We start from the raw sequence: 15,824 nt of genomic DNA, 5'->3' as shown, positions 1-15,824 counted from the left end.
ACGGGAGGAGTTTGTCTGTCTCACACTGTCTCCAGAGCACTCATTAGCACATGCATCTATATCTTCCATTGTTGTGGCTCTTGAACATGTATTTAACCAGGCAAGCCCTAAAACAAATAAAAACAGCTGAAGCCTTGAAGAGTGCGCGGCTGTGTCTGTTGCTGTTTTAGTTGTTGAAGGGACACAAGAAGTGTAACATAGTGTGACACAAGTATACAAAATAATTAAAGAAAAGATACCTGTTTAACAGGTTCTACAATAACTATACATCATACTTGTACCAAAGCATGTGAAACACCCTTTTCAGAAAATCTTTTGCATTTTTCATACAGGAACTGTCAGCCCTGCCCGGTATACCCCGACTCCTAGTGGCTCACCTTCTGTTAATAAATGTTGTGCTTCATTCATTCAAAAAATATGTTTTATCACAATGTGATTATTACGTTTAGTAAAAAATGTAATTGCGGTTGCAATTTAACATTGGAAGGAAATTTTTTTTAGACAGAATCGAATATAGAGGTCTAGAGTAAGGAATAGATAGAGGGCATGGTATTGACTAAGCCATATTTCTAATTATAATATTTATTACTTTAAGCTCTAAACATGACCTTGCCTCCACGTCTGCTTTTAAGCATACATTAGTGCAGTGTTTATCAACTGCATAGACAGAGCTATTCCTCAGAAATTGCTGGAGCACACAAGAGAGAGAATATTGGATTTGCATGTGCCAGATGGCAACTTTAAATGAACCATAAAGTTGCTCCAGGCTACTATCTGCTAAGAAGATAGTCTTAGTCTGATAACTTTTAGTCTGATTCTTGTCTGGCACATTTCATTTTCTCTTCAGATGCAAATGAATCACATAGATTTTTTTTTTTTTTGCGTGTTAAGAAAGCCTTAATATCCTCTTTGCAAAGCTTTACACCTTTGAACTTATTAGCTACACGTTTAGATTGATGTTAGTTAAACTGTGAAGTAAACTTTTTATCACACCATAACTGTATAGTCACCCTCAAGCTACAAATATAAGAACATACGTTTATTTTTTCAAGATTTTGAACAATAATTACACAATTGGAAGGTTTGTGTCTAGTCAAACAATAAAACAAAACCCTACAAATGTAAATATACTGTATTGTTTGATTACATTATTTTGATCTTATAAAACAGGCATGCCAAAAATACACATAAATGTCAGCAAGAATAACCATAACAGCCATTCAATGCAACAGCTGATCTTTTCTCCAAGCCACAACTGAACACATCTTCAGTAGAAGACATCATGCAAAATAACACTGTGCAAACCTGAGCTCATAGCTCACAGCAGAATAGAGAATTGTATGTTTATTGTAGCCTGCCAATGATTGTATAATGGTGCAAATAGTCAAAAGGAATCTGTCACATACAGTATTTAATATGTTAGGCATACATACTCCAATAAATTATGTTGAAGAGCAGGTAAGCCAGGGGGAATATGACTCTAGAGTAGGAGTCAATCATGTAGCTGTTGCTCATTATAAAACTGAGATTTTGTTTCAAAGGGTGCTTGCGGCGTAGCCTCGTGCCTTCTGTGGGTGCAGACACAGTGGAGTTTCGGGACTGGGTGTTCCTCTCTGTGTTTGGGGTGCTGGAGACTTCTGTGAAAGAAGTCAGGTCAATGTCATTGTCATGGAAGCAGCCGTCAAAGACCATGGCCTGGTTGGCATCAAAGGAAGTAGGAATCTGCAGGAACAGAGGACAGTTAGGCTTTGAGGTCAGCGAGCTCCAGATGGTAGGAAATTATTTTTTTGTGGGTCACACGAGATTTGAGCAGTCATCATAGGCCACCAAAAACTAAATATGAATGACCTTTGCCCCCTTGAGCTTCTTCATCTCCTCCACTGTGGTGAAATAGTTGACAGCGGCATACTCAATCACAGACAGGAAGACAAACAGGAAGCTTGCCCACAAGTAGATGTCTACAGCCTTCACGTACGACACCTGTGGCATAGAGGCCGACACGCCAGTGATGATGGTCGACATCGTCAGAACCGTAGTGATTCCTGAAAACAGCAGCACAACAGATCATGAGTATTAACGTCGCTTTACAAATGACGTCTGCTGTGTGGATGGATTATACAATATATTGATCTGGTGACAGCAGAAATAAAAGAATCACCACTAATAGTGTACTGATAAAAACAATTAACACACAAACAATACAGTGTGACATTTATCTTCTCTTAACTCTCATCACAAAATAAACAAATGATTGTCATGATGACACGTCTCAGTACCCAGAGAGACACGAGCAGGTACAGCTCTCCTGTCTATCCAGAAAGACACCCAGGACAACATCACCATCAACATGGTGGGGAAGTATGTCTGAAGCATGAAGAAGAAGATATGCCTCCTGAGAATGAAATTGATGTAGAGCCGATTGTACCAACCTAAAACAGAGAGACAGAAAGTGGAGGTAGAAACAAGACAGTACCTCTAGGAAGTGTTTAAAAAAAGACTTGCTCAGTATAGAAGAGCTCAGAGGAGAAGGTGATTATGTAGAGCATTAAGAGCTGAAGTAAAACAGACTCTAAGAGCCAATACGTCCCCATAAGATTATTTCACCCTGATCTCCGGGAATATTTCTTATACGAGTACACTAAAATATGAGAAAGTAAATGTGGTTATTTAAAAAATAGTTGAACTCTTTCTTTAATGTGGGGATTTAGCAGGTTTAAATCTGAGTGTATTGCACACATGAATCCAATAAGTACCATAAATTCCTGTTCATAGCAGTGTTGTACTGTAGCTACTAGTTGATGTGAATGTAAAGAAAATATAATATCATTTACACTGCCTGTCCAAAAAAAAAAAAAAAGTCACACACTCTGTCACACACTGATATTTTGCTGGACCATCTTTTGCTTTGATTTCAACACACATTCACCGTGGCATTGTTTCGATGAGCTTCTGCAATGTCACAACATGTATTGACGTTCAGATTTGCATTCATTTATCTCCAAGATCTTGTATTGATGAAGGGAGAGTCGGACCACTGCACAAAGTCTCCTCCAGCACATGTCAAAGACCGCAGGATGTGTCTTCTGACATGGTTGTTTAAGAAATGAGAAGCTCACTGCATCAGTTAGGGTTAAATAACTAATCATCCGTGCAGTAATTATCCAGTGGGAGGCTCTTACCTATTTGCTTAGTGAAATCCAGGTGGTTATTTATTTATTTTTTTTTTTCTGGACAGGCAGTGTATAATATATAACATGATAAAAATGTTGTGTTTCATTTTGGAGGTTTCATCAGCATTCTGATAAAAGGTGGAGCTCTCTGGCTGTTCCCAAACTGGGCACAGCTCAGAGGGCCCCATGACTCCAAAGGTCACATACCAGTACTGCTGTAGAAGGCAAGCCCAAAGGAAGGCTGGAAGTCTTCAATAAAAAACTGAGAGAGCACGATCTCGTCAGTCCTTAATGAATCGTTCCCGTTCTTCCAGTAGAGCATTAGGTCGTTCTCATTGTAAGCATCTTCAAGAGAGGAGAGAAGGGGCGGGAAAGGGGTTGGGATGACACCTTCACATGTTGCCTCTCTTAGAAGAGTCATGGATGTTTATCTCGGGGGAGAGGAGAGAGCGCACAGAAATGGGGATCCCACCTCTCCTCTGAGATCGAGATCCATGCTTTGTCGGTTAAATAATGTCAGAGGAAGAGATGAGAAACAGGAAAAAAAAAAAAAAAAAAAGGCAAAAGAATCCCCAAATTCTACAATGAAAGTAATCCTCACTCTATCATCAGTTATGACCAACTTCAAGTTTGGAGCAGAGCAGAATGAAAAATTAATCCCTGGTTAATCCTGCAGCAGAAAGACAGACATGTATAATGGACAGAGATTGACCTGATTGAGGATTATGACTTATTTACTTCATGCAAAAAGAACATGGTCATAGTTATTGTGTGTTTATGAGGTAGGCTACGGTAATGCACTGTAAGCTCTAATGCACTGTGTGTGTTTCTGTGTCATCAGTATAATGCTCAAATACATCCCTATGTGTTTTTGACCAGCAACATGGAGACTTGTGATGATTCGCTAAGCTAAAAGCTATCTTTAGCCTCGGTAACGCCTTCAAATTGCAAAACAGTGCATCAAAAGTTGTTTACCAGCAAAACATATCAACCAAGCACATGATGTAAATCATATTCTTGCACTCTTTTGATGCAGGAATTGACTTGAGTGTCGTGTCACAGCTGCAGTTTGATACTCACAGCTCTCCAGCTCCAGAGAGCAATTCTGTGTGTCCAGAGGGAAACTACTGAAGTCCATTGAGCAAAGTGCAGTCACAGTGATCCTGAAACACAGCTCAAGGTTAAAACACAACCACTGATCGAGCATTCATTCAACTGGACTGATTTTTAATGGTTGACATTCTGATCGTATGTTTGAGCCCGACAGGTTCTGTGGCAGCATCAAGCTCTTAGGAATGACGCCTTGTATGACGCATGTGTGGATATGATGGGATTACAAGCTACCTTCTCATATTCCCTTCAGGCTTGTCTCTCCGCTGTAATAGTGTGCCGGACTGCTTTATAACATGGACGATGTCATTTTCCAAATCATTTTCCAAATGAGAGTTATGCAAATGTGTAAAATCAAAGAAAGACTATGTAACTGCATAGAAATCCACACATCTCTCTCCCATTCTCGCAATATGGTGAGATTTACATAAAATGCCATCACGCTTCGGAGAGTTTGCTGATACAGCTGGGCTTAGTCTTGTGTGTGTACAACATTAGAAAACCTTAGCTGGATGATGAAATGAATTAATAATTCTCAGATTACGTCTCATTTAACACATTGTGTATACAGTACATGCTGACGTCTTTAAAGCAACTGCCCAAAGAAAATAACGGACAAATTCAATTATTCAAATCCAATGCAAATTATTAAAAGACATTACTATTCAGTAGTACATTGTTAACACTGCACTGTGCCACATTTGATTTTACTGACACTAACATTATTTTGAGATATTTTTTAAAAATGTTGTATTTTGTTGCTGTTGTTTTTACCTGACACTGTAAAGTATGTTGCCATCAGGATAAACCCTCAGCATGATGTTCTCCATGGTTGTGTCATGGATAAAAGAACGTTTAGAGTGAACGAAGAACACATCAGGAACCCAGATTTTCTTCACAAGACGTGAATCAAAGGTCCGACTCTTGTTATTGCTGGAGGGGAAGGCCAGGCGATCATCCTGCCAGTAATGCCTCAGGTACAGAGTCATGGTGAAGTCCTGGGAAAAAAATCCTGATGGTCAAGTCCAACACAGGAGAGGAGACACATTTTGTAATAGAAACAGAAATTCTAGGGGAACATACCATGTTTACTTCGGATATGCTATCAATGCTTTCCACTTGGACGTCGATGCCAACAGGAATAGCTGAACCTGCAAAAGGTCAATTACATTAGATCAGCTTCAAACAACAGCTGGACCGTGTCCTCCATGAATATCCGAGCTACAGTGTACAGACATTGACCACATCTTACAGATGACAGAGACGAAAGGTTGGAAGAGAACTAATTGTACTGCTGCCAAAAGCTGCACCTTATAAGGCCATTTTATTTATGTAATTTGTGTGTCTACCACTCTTAGCAAAACAGATGAACAAAGCCAAAGCTGATTTGATCAAATTTGTTCAATGACTGACTCAATGCAAAATTATAAATATCTGCTACCTGTTTACCTACCTACTACCTATTTCAATAAGAGTCTGGAGCCAGTCTGACACAATCACTGACACTAACAATCCTATCAGTGGGTATTTTAGTATGCATGACCTGGAGTGAATCCACACAAAATCTGGGAGGAAGCTCAAACTCAATACAGAAGGGAAAACAAAGCAGGGATATGAAACAGGTTAGAGAAAAGTTCAACTTATACAACAACATAGAAGCCTGCATGAATAAACCCAAATATCTGCTCAAGAAAATGAAAACTCACAATGTGTAGTTAGCTTTACAATGACATACATGTTCAGTGTGGTGTATTGTATGCGCACTTATGTCATTGTCTAGTGACAGTAAATGTGTATAAACAGCTTTCCATGTGCAATTATCTAATGAAGCACTCAGCACCATCACCCTACAATTACAATGGAGTAGTGAGGTGGGGTGGATTATGTCACGCGGTGAGGGTCCTGAAACCAAAGACCTGTTGGTTTTTCACTGTGTTAGGTAACTGAAGCTCTTTCTGCTCTTTGTGCAACATCGACAAAAAACAGCTTAAGTAAAAAAAGAAATCAGATATTAAAAAGTCAGCACTACAACTGAAGAAAGAATTCAGCTACCAAAGACTAAGGCAGTGGAACTGTGATTTATTTGCTCAGCCAGATACAGTCAACTCAGAGTCTATTGAAGTGATGTTTGGCAGGAAATCTAGTATAGTGATGCCAACTGGTCTCAAAACAACATCCTATATCCAGTATGTGTATGGACTGTAGCTCTGTGTGTGTTTTAAGTAATGCATATTAACCTTATTTGAAGAAAAATACTATGCTTGTCATTTATAGATTGACTCAACACACTCTGAACATGAAATTTAAAAAAAAAAATTATTTTTGAGTTTGTAGACTATCATAATTTGTTACATATCCTTTAGCATCAGCCTTTTTTTTTCTTCCACCCACACAGTTCAGATTATTTTATTTGTACAACTGTCTGCAGCCATTGTCTCACATAGCAGACAATCTAGGTCACTAAGGGTTTTTGGGAAGTGTAATACCAAAGACAGCACAGTAACCTACATTAACCTTACTCAGTTGCTAGAAAAAGCACATGGTTTATGACAAATGACAAGAAAATGTAAAATCAAGCGGTAAATTTGAACATGGATGGATGGGTGAGGTATACCTCCAAAGCCCGGCCGCATTGCAAAGTCATGATCTTCAATTCGAAGCAGCTGCTCGGATTTAATTAACAGAGATTTGGTGCTGTCCAGCTTTTTCATCTTAAGATCCACCCGTCTGAAAAGCAACAACAACAAATAACAACCTGCATGAAAAAAAAGCTCGTTCTCTGCCTCTTTCTAACACACTGGAAACAATCTGCTTGAAAGATCGAGTGACAGTTAAATGGACTGCAGCACTCTGACTGAAGCGTCCAAATTCAGTGAGACGTATTTCAATGTACTGATGCTGATCTAACCTATCAGAACTGGGTCAGTGATATTATTTTGTCTCTCCTGTATCTGTCTCATGACTTGATTTTGCACCTAAATGATTGATTTTTCTTTTTTCTTGCATTTAGAGGCTCTTTTATCTTCACTTTGTTCCTAGAAATCTTCCTGATGTGAACCATTACTGAGCTGTCTTAATGATGTAAATAACCTTTTTTTGTTAGCATTTACAATTCTAAACAATATCTAATTACTTACCTCATATGATCCCCTGACCTGCTTTTAACTTGATCCACTATGACAATAATGAAAAGCATTGTGATTAATTACACAACCGTTGTTCTGATGCTTTTTTTTTAAGGCAGCTAAATCCTGAGATAAAGTCATAAAATATGAATGCTATGTGTGAAAGATCACATTAGTTAATAGCAGAAACAAGCCCACAGTTGCAGCACAGTAAGATACCATACAAGACATTCCAGTTTTCCTCACCCTCCATGCTTCTGTTTGGTGTTCTCTCCAACGTACAGCTCTTTGTGTCTCCTCTTGTTTGGGAAGTTGCTGCTGTTGAGCTGGGTCACAGGCCACAACCAGGCCAAGCACATCAGTCTTAAGGCCAGGAGGGCCACTCTCATGGTTAAGCTGGGACTGGAAAGATGAGAGGAACCTAAATGTCCCTCCCACTGCGTCAGTGTCTCGCCCAGGGAATGCCACAGCTGTCCCCGTCTTCTACTGACACGTCCATGTCCCGGCAGCACTCATTCTGCCCCGCCACGCATGCACTCTTCTACTTCTGCGTTATCCTGCTTTCTCATGTCCTGTGACATGGTGAACATCAGTTGAAATATCCAGTGCTTAGCTCGAGTGCACAGGCTTCCCCCGGGGGTGAATTTGCTTGTCAGTGTGCCATCCCTCTGCTTACGTCTCCTGACACAACATGTTGCTCCGACTACACACTGTTCCCACCCTTTGATTTAAAACCAAATATCAATTTATTCCTATAATGACAAAGGAATACCATTAATTCGTCTCTAATCTTCTTATCTGTGGTTGGTGAAATCTTTCAGTAACCTACAAACTGGAGGCAGCAGAGGGCAGGGAGGGGGATAATACAACCCGCAGTTTCATCATCATTCTGACCAGATAAAAATAAAAAGCCTGTAGCCTACTTTTATACATTGCAGGATTTTCCCCTGAGTTGCGCTCTGTGGTGGTGGGAGGATGCAAATGATCCCATCGAGAGGAGACAGATGCAAGCATATGTGTGTCTGGGCCACATCTGCAAATGTTGCGCTTATGACTCCTGGGCAGGAATCATACACGACGGAAGACATGATTCCTAAACTGAGATATTAAAAAAGCAGGACGTGTATTTACACATTACTGTAGTGAAATATTCACAAAATAGAGTAGATAGATTATGATTGAACTGTTTTTTACAGCCCCACACTGCATACGTCACTCCATTACCCTATCAAGTCAAATACAGCCGGCGGCCTCTGCTGATGCACTCTGAGCAGTTCCACTAACAGATGGGAGACAAAGATGGCACTGCAGCAGCTTCTCATCGCGAGACACTTCTGTCATTTTGAGGCTGCATCGTGATTAAAACACCAGAGTGTTAACATCTAGACCTACAGTATGAATCTTGTACATGTGTTGACAGATGTTTCTCAAAGAATAACACTCACAGACCAATGTTTTAGGAACACCTGCATAATCTAATTTGTCACAGCAGCTTTCAAATGTTTTGGATTTTTCTTTTATGTAAATAGGGTGGCCACCACAAGGAGCCCAAATAAACATATGGTAGGATTATCACATCTGACAGTTTTAAAAACGGAGGAATTATAACTCTGTTAGGTAAAAGTTGAATTCATGGCAGAGCTGCATGTTGGATTAGTTCGTACAGGTGTGTGTACAGTAATAAAGTGGCCAAAGAGGGTTTCAAAATTGCATGTAGGTATTTGTTCATGCCCCTGAAGGGAGGAAAATTTGAATGAAATTTTCATACACATTCAAACTATATTACAGTTCATACTCACAACTACTGTTGTGAGTAAATACATGCAAAACATGATTTGTTTATTGTGGTTAACAGCTGTAGCAAGATGTCACCCACAGGCAGTCAGTGGATCTGCACTACATGATGTATTTGTGACCTTTTAACAGACTTTTTTTATATTTGATAGTAGTACATGCATTTCTGTGATTCAATGCCATGTAGAGAATGATTCTATACTGATATTGAGAATGACTTAAAATTAAGGACTAGGCCATTGAACTTTCTTACTAGATCAAGGCTTTTGCAACTTGAAAATAAAGAATCAATGAGAAAACACATTATGTTTGTAGAATCAATGATACAATCAAAACAACATGACTCCACTCTAGTGGCATGGTCCCTTTAATCTGGGATTAAAGTTGAATGAGGACAGACATGAGCAATGCCATCTTAAAGAATCGTGCACGTGGATCTTGGTTCACTTGTACATGTGACCCCGCAGCTGCTGGACAGCAGGCAGCTGTTCACATGCAGAGGTGACATCTCATCTGTGCCCTCTAGAGGTCATTCTCTTTAAAAAGATGTTTGAAGTGTTTATTTAAAACAACAAACAAACTGAGTAATTTGTGCTGTGATAGATAATAGATAATAAAAATATATACATTTATCAAAAAATATACAATGTGGTGCAATTTAGGTGGATATATCTGTAGGTTTTAATAAATATTTTATTCATAATTTCACCTATTCAAACATTTTTTCTTTTTTTTTTCTGCTCACCAAGTGATTTTGTCTCATTACGAGGATATGTGGTCCGTAGAAGCTGCTCCATTCAGGATGAAACTGAGTTGTGCATTCACCGTGAGGCTGGTTAAACTTTTACCTGTCTGGTTAATTAGTCAGTGTTTCATTAGTGTAAAGGAAGCATGTAAAGTGGAATCACACAGTCTCAGTTCACTGCACAAATGTGCTTTCACACACATGCACGCCAAATACTGTTACGGGATCTGCACCTCAGCTCGGGCGTCTGAAATGGCAAAGACATACGGACTCATTATTATACTGCTGGCTCTCTTGGAGATTTTTCTATTAACAGATTCAAAAGGTATTGTGCCAACTTGTATTCTTATTTATTCTCTTTATTCTATAGACAAGCTTTTTTTTTTTTGCCACACTAGGAATTTAGTACAGTTACAGTAAGAAAATACAATACTGTTGTAAATGTGAACTGTGGTGAATTTAGTTTATTTAATTCATTTCAGTATTGGTGAGATACTTTTTTACTTCACTTATAAAGATAAAATAAACTTTATTAGAGTTAAAGCAGTTCTCGAGAGAACGCCTGAATCCCTGTGCGGGGGATATGATTGAGTGTTACACAGCTGTGACAGCTGCCCACATCTGGGTGAATGTACTGAGAACTCACTCTGGGTGACGTGGGTTAATGTTTATTCTAGTAAAAACAGTTCATATGTTTATTGGACAACACAGAGGAAAGAAATCTGCTCAGATGTTTTGTAAAGTCAAGGATTCCTCAGAAACAGATGCGTATTTGTGGTTAAACATGATAATACTGAAACCATAGCTGTAGGTGGGCACAAAAAGATAATAATGTTGTTGTTATTAACGTGTGAATTTGTTCATAACGCCACAATTCTATCGAGAGGATTGAAGTTTTAATGAATAATGTATAAACTATGGAATGCAAGTTAATCTTGACTGTAGCTTTACCTTCTCAAAGTTATATTACCAGATGCAAACGTCACCTGTATCATACAGGATGACTGCATCCTGCCCTGCAGCTTCAGACCCACCGCTACTGTGGTCATCCACTGGTACAAGCAGCAAATCCCTGTTCACAGCTACTACTACAACAAAGATCAGTTCGGACTCCAGAACAAGCACTTCAGTGGACGCACCTCCCTGTTCAATGCCCACATCCCTCATGGAAATGCCTCCCTGCTCCTCAAAAGGGTCAAAGTTCAAGACAAAGGCAGGTACAAATGTTACACGAGCACACGAAAGAGCAACCAGGAGGCCTTTGTCAATCTGGAGGTGAAAGGTCAGTACAGTGTGACACCACTGCATTTAAAACAGAAATCATGTGCATTTTAAAAACCTTTCTATGCTGTTTTTTTTTTTTTTCTCCACTGATTAAACTGTGAGTGGTAAAACGTCTCCATTCATCCATTGCCCTCAAGGACGTGACAACAAAGTGGAACATTTTGCACTCTTTTTCCACTACCGCCCTGGAAGCAGAGTGACACGTGCTTGTGTTTTGAGCAGTTGGAAAGCAAAAGCAGCTCCACCACTGATACTATAGCTATGTTAGTTATAGTGAATAGGAAACAATTGTTCATACACCCACTGCAGTGCGTTTCTAAAGATAGGAAGAATATTTAGTTGATATTTTAAATGTTCTGGCACAAGGAAGGGAACTAGAATCTCTACCAAAAAACACTGACACATTAAAAAAGAGATTTACAGGCTGTATTTTAGCAGCATTTCTACCATGATGCCAAAAACGGATCTATAATTAGTGAACGGGGCACTGAGAGGTGCACGTACTGGGATGATTTTGCGCAACAGTCCAGTTTTTCCTTCATAAAAGCTTATGTCTTCCTGATTGTGTGTATACAGTCTGCACAAGCTTAGCTCACATTAGCTGTCTGCCCTACTAACCCACAGTTGCCAGTGGACCACGGCTCTGAAGTGCAGCAGAAAAGCTCCATCTGCAGGAGATTTGTTTGGAAAAGCAGCTCTGCTAGAGGCCAGCTGCAGAGAATGAGCACATTGTAGCTTACAGTAAACGCACTGAGTGAATGAGTTACATACAGTAACGTATCACTGTGCATGTGTGTTAGTGAGAGAACAACGTGCACAAATCCTGCTTTATCTGCCATGTTCACATAGACACATCATCCCCGTTAACGTTCACACTGTTGTGTTTTCTGCTTTTGTTCCAGCCCTCATACAATCAGTTATCATGGAGATGACTGAAGAAATGGTCACCTGCTCCTCTCACAACATCTACCCCATCCCTCAGGTAACATGGGCCACGGACCCGCCCTCTGACCAGGAATTACTTGAAAATTCAACCATTAAAACTACAGACAGCAAAGGTCTGTTCACAGTGGAGAGCATGCTGCGAATTGTAGGCATCATCTCCAACTACACCTACATCTGCTCCTTCATATCGGCAGACAAGACCCAGGTGTGGACTGCGTCTCAGAAAAACCAAGGTGCATTTTGAGTGCATAACAATAATAGTTTTCACGCAGCAGATGATTTCTGACAAATCAAAATAACGTGTGTGTGTAAACTCACCTTTAGAACATATAATACAGGAAGAGGGACATCAACTGTCCATCCCATGCATCAGTCCACACAGTCTGCAGAACTTCTCCCTCACCTGGACCTTCACCTCGACTGGTGAACCCACCGTTATCATGAGATATGACAGCAGGACCAGACACACTTTTAACCTGTGGGAGGACCAAGTTGAACTGGACCAGGACCTCCTGTTGCAGGGAAATGGATCTCTTCTGCTCCACAAGCCCGACAGTGAGCAGCACTCTGGGATGTATGCCTGCACCTTTTCAGGTCTGCAGAGCAGGCACATCATTCTAACGCAAGTAAACATCACCGTTCCGTCAATAAGTGAGTATTAGATTGTTCTGATAAGAAATCGAAGCAGGGAAGAAGATAGAATTAATTCACTGAGGAAACTGTGGTGTGCTTGCGTTGCAGGTGTGGATGAACAGAGCGTGCAGCGCTCGTGGTGGAGCACTGCAGCTTCTGTAGCCTTTGTCTTGGTCACCATTGTTATAGCTCTCCCTCAGTGTGTCAGACAAAGAGGTATGTGAGCTGTTGAACTTGTAAGGAATGTAAACTTTTGAGGAGTAATAAAACAAAGATGAATTTACAAATTTGTGTTATGAGAGATAATTATCATGGTTGTCTAATTATTTTGTATGGCAACATAAGAAAAGCATTCAACACCAAGGCTGCACAATATTTATTTAGCATGTCTAATGATGCAAAGTTATAGTAGAAGTACTGTACACCAAAATCTACACCCAGGTTTTTACTTAGTTTAGTTAGAAAATCTCTTTTTGCAGTTTCTAATCTAGTGTGTTATATTCTAGAAACCTCTCATGTTTACTTCGAAATGTAAAGTAACATGTTATATGTTACATCTGAGAAGTAACATATAATTATAGTGATATATACGCATAGAGTAAAATAAAATGGGAATACGCATTGTTAAGTTACTTACAGTAAGTGCAGTACATGTATAAACCTACCTAGTTACTTTCCATGACCACAGGATGGCGCTGTGTTCAAATCTGTGTGAGGTTTTCTGCAAACAAACAGTAATAATGTGGGCTCATATCATATAAAAAATATTGTAGTGTTTATTTAACTAATTTTGCGTGGTTGTTTTTTTCTATTACTGCATTTACACAGCAGTGAAGACCAGGATCGCTTCACACAGGTACAATGGGGCTGGACTTGATGAACATGAACCTCACAAAGATCCGAACAGCACAGATTCATACATAGTTGGACGACAGGAAGTTGAATGCAGCAGACTTCAAGTGCACTTTGAAGCACAGGATGAAATGACAGGCAGCACGCCAAAATCTGCAGAAGACATCGCTGTGGCTTTACCACCAGATACTAAAACAGAGCAGGCAGAAAAACCAGCGGGGCCACCTGTGCAAGGGAACGACAGGCTGCAGTGCATTAGCACAGAGAGGGATTGATTTGGAAACAATGAGCCTGGCCTTCACATAACTCAAAGTCTGCACCAGGGTGTTTGTAGAGCTCGCCGTGATGAGAAATAAGCAGCAGAGAATATGCCAGTATATCATATGCCTAACCATTTCCTCAGCATCAGTGGAAACTGTCTGCTGTAAACTGAAAAAGCATTTTAATATGTACATTTCAGTGTGTGCTTTTTTCCTTGACTTCAAAATGAAATAAAAAACAAACTTATTTCAACATTTTCTTTACTTATATTTGGTCAAACACTGTTTTTTTACCAAATATTTTAGGATTTTAGGAAAAAGTAGTGATTAAAGAAGTAACCACACAGACTGTTTTATTTCAGGGGGCATACACATGTCTGCAGGAAGTTCCCTCTCTTTTATTTCAAAACACAAAGTGATTATTTTGTGCAAACTAAACATATATGGAAAAAAAAAATCCTGTTTAGATACTGTAGTGTGGACATGTGGAATCGAGCTTAATGTTGATAGACCACACATGGTGACATGATTGAATTGTCTGTGCAAACATGACACTGCCCAGAGGTGCCTGGACACCAGCATTCATTACGCCACAGCTGTATAATTATAGGCTCAGTGGTAAAACATTGTGGTTGGAGTGGACTTAAAAACCAATTTTCCAATTAAACTAGATAAACTAGATCAATCCTGCAGACGTTTGTGATGTGGCTTATCTTCATACTAAGGCCTGCATCGTACTAATTAACTGAGGGGTGACTCCATAAAATGGCTCCGTTTTGTCTTTAGTGGTCGAAGAAACTGCTTCCTCTCTTTAAACTGATTCATTGATTGAGTAGAAGTGTAGACGGAGCTGAGATAAATCAGGCAACAACACAATGAGATATGCACAAAATTCTTGAACAACACAACAAAATAATAAAAAGAAAGAAGAAAACCAAGGTAACAGATCATTTAACACCAAAACTTGCTTATTGCCTTTGTGACTGTGTGAGATTTTTCGCGCTGTGACTCAGACCTCCCGACGATAACCACAGTTGAGCGTACACCCACTCCTACAATCTGACACCAATTTTGCTCCCATGGTTCTCCCCTCCTCTCTGCTTTTTCCACAGCCTCACTCAGGATCCCTCTACACATGGTTTCAGTCTATAGTTTTAAAGAATGCATGCAGCAGTTTGCAGTGAGTGTTGATGTGATTGCTAGAAGAAAGCATCTTTGGACAGGAAGTGAAATAAAAAGTGTCTCCGCTTTCAAATCTTCTCATATTTATACAGCGCTTTACTTTTCTTTGATTCAAAGGAACTGAAGGATAGAGGCAGCCAGACTTGTGGATGTGTACATGAGCTCGTGTGTGTGTGTGTGTGTGTGTTTTTATGACAAAGACCCCGGCACTGTGTCTGGAAGCAATCATCTCGTCCAGGCTGCACTCCACAGCCCCCCTCCCTATGATGTAATTTGAGTTTTTGCCTGATGGTAAAAGAATTTCTCTGGGAAATCAGGGGATTTTTTTTCACGGCCACTTTTCATTCATTCTACTTCTCTGAACTTGAGTTTTCACGTTTGATTTCTGTTCACTATATACGGGTATGTCCATTTACAAATGTTGAGTCAAACAGTGATGGTATCAGTATATATAAGTGTGTATATGTTGCTCTTTTTTCCCCGTCACACTAAAGAAGTGGACTGAGGTTGGCTCCATTTCAAACACAGCGATGGATGGGGCCTCCTCCCGCCTCCACATACTGCTGAAACAACAATCTAACAGTCTAGTTTTTTTAAAAAACATCTTTCAGCACTAATGCCTACTCTGGCTTTTTACTCTACACAATATAGTTTGCGGGAAAAATTTCTGGACAAAGTCTGGTCGTAAAAGCTGCTCCCATGTAGACGGTAGATCTACATCAGA

General features: G+C 39.8%; 2 protein-coding genes across 2 annotated transcripts; one reads left to right on the top strand and one right to left on the bottom strand.

Annotated features, from left to right (window-relative positions):
* Positions 1-1,419: 1,419 nt before the first annotated feature.
* Positions 1,420-7,794, bottom strand: gabrr3a (gamma-aminobutyric acid type A receptor subunit rho3a). Its single transcript, XM_026372383.1, has 9 exons — positions 7,652-7,794; positions 6,895-7,007; positions 5,364-5,431; positions 5,055-5,278; positions 4,251-4,333; positions 3,378-3,515; positions 2,277-2,429; positions 1,849-2,042; positions 1,420-1,722 (listed from the first exon to the last, which is right to left on the bottom strand). The coding sequence occupies exons 1-9, from the start codon at positions 7,792-7,794 to the stop codon at positions 1,420-1,422; spliced, it is 1,419 nt and encodes a 472-aa protein (XP_026228168.1).
* Positions 7,795-10,527: 2,733 nt separating this feature from the next.
* Positions 10,528-13,933, top strand: hhla2a.1 (HERV-H LTR-associating 2a, tandem duplicate 1). The gene is made up of 6 exons (XM_033326343.1): positions 10,528-10,569; positions 10,944-11,226; positions 12,131-12,406; positions 12,498-12,824; positions 12,915-13,022; positions 13,635-13,933. Exons 1-6 carry the CDS (start codon positions 10,528-10,530, stop codon positions 13,931-13,933), a joined length of 1,335 nt encoding a protein of 444 aa, XP_033182234.1.
* The last annotated feature ends 1,891 nt before the right edge of the window (positions 13,934-15,824 follow it).

Source organism: Anabas testudineus, chromosome 14 (genome assembly GCF_900324465.2).
Source record: "Anabas testudineus chromosome 14, fAnaTes1.2, whole genome shotgun sequence".
NCBI classification, from domain to species: Eukaryota; Metazoa; Chordata; class Actinopteri; order Anabantiformes; family Anabantidae; genus Anabas; species Anabas testudineus.
The sequence above is the reverse complement of the archived record's forward strand: the minus strand, read 5'-3'. Positions and strand labels throughout refer to the sequence as shown.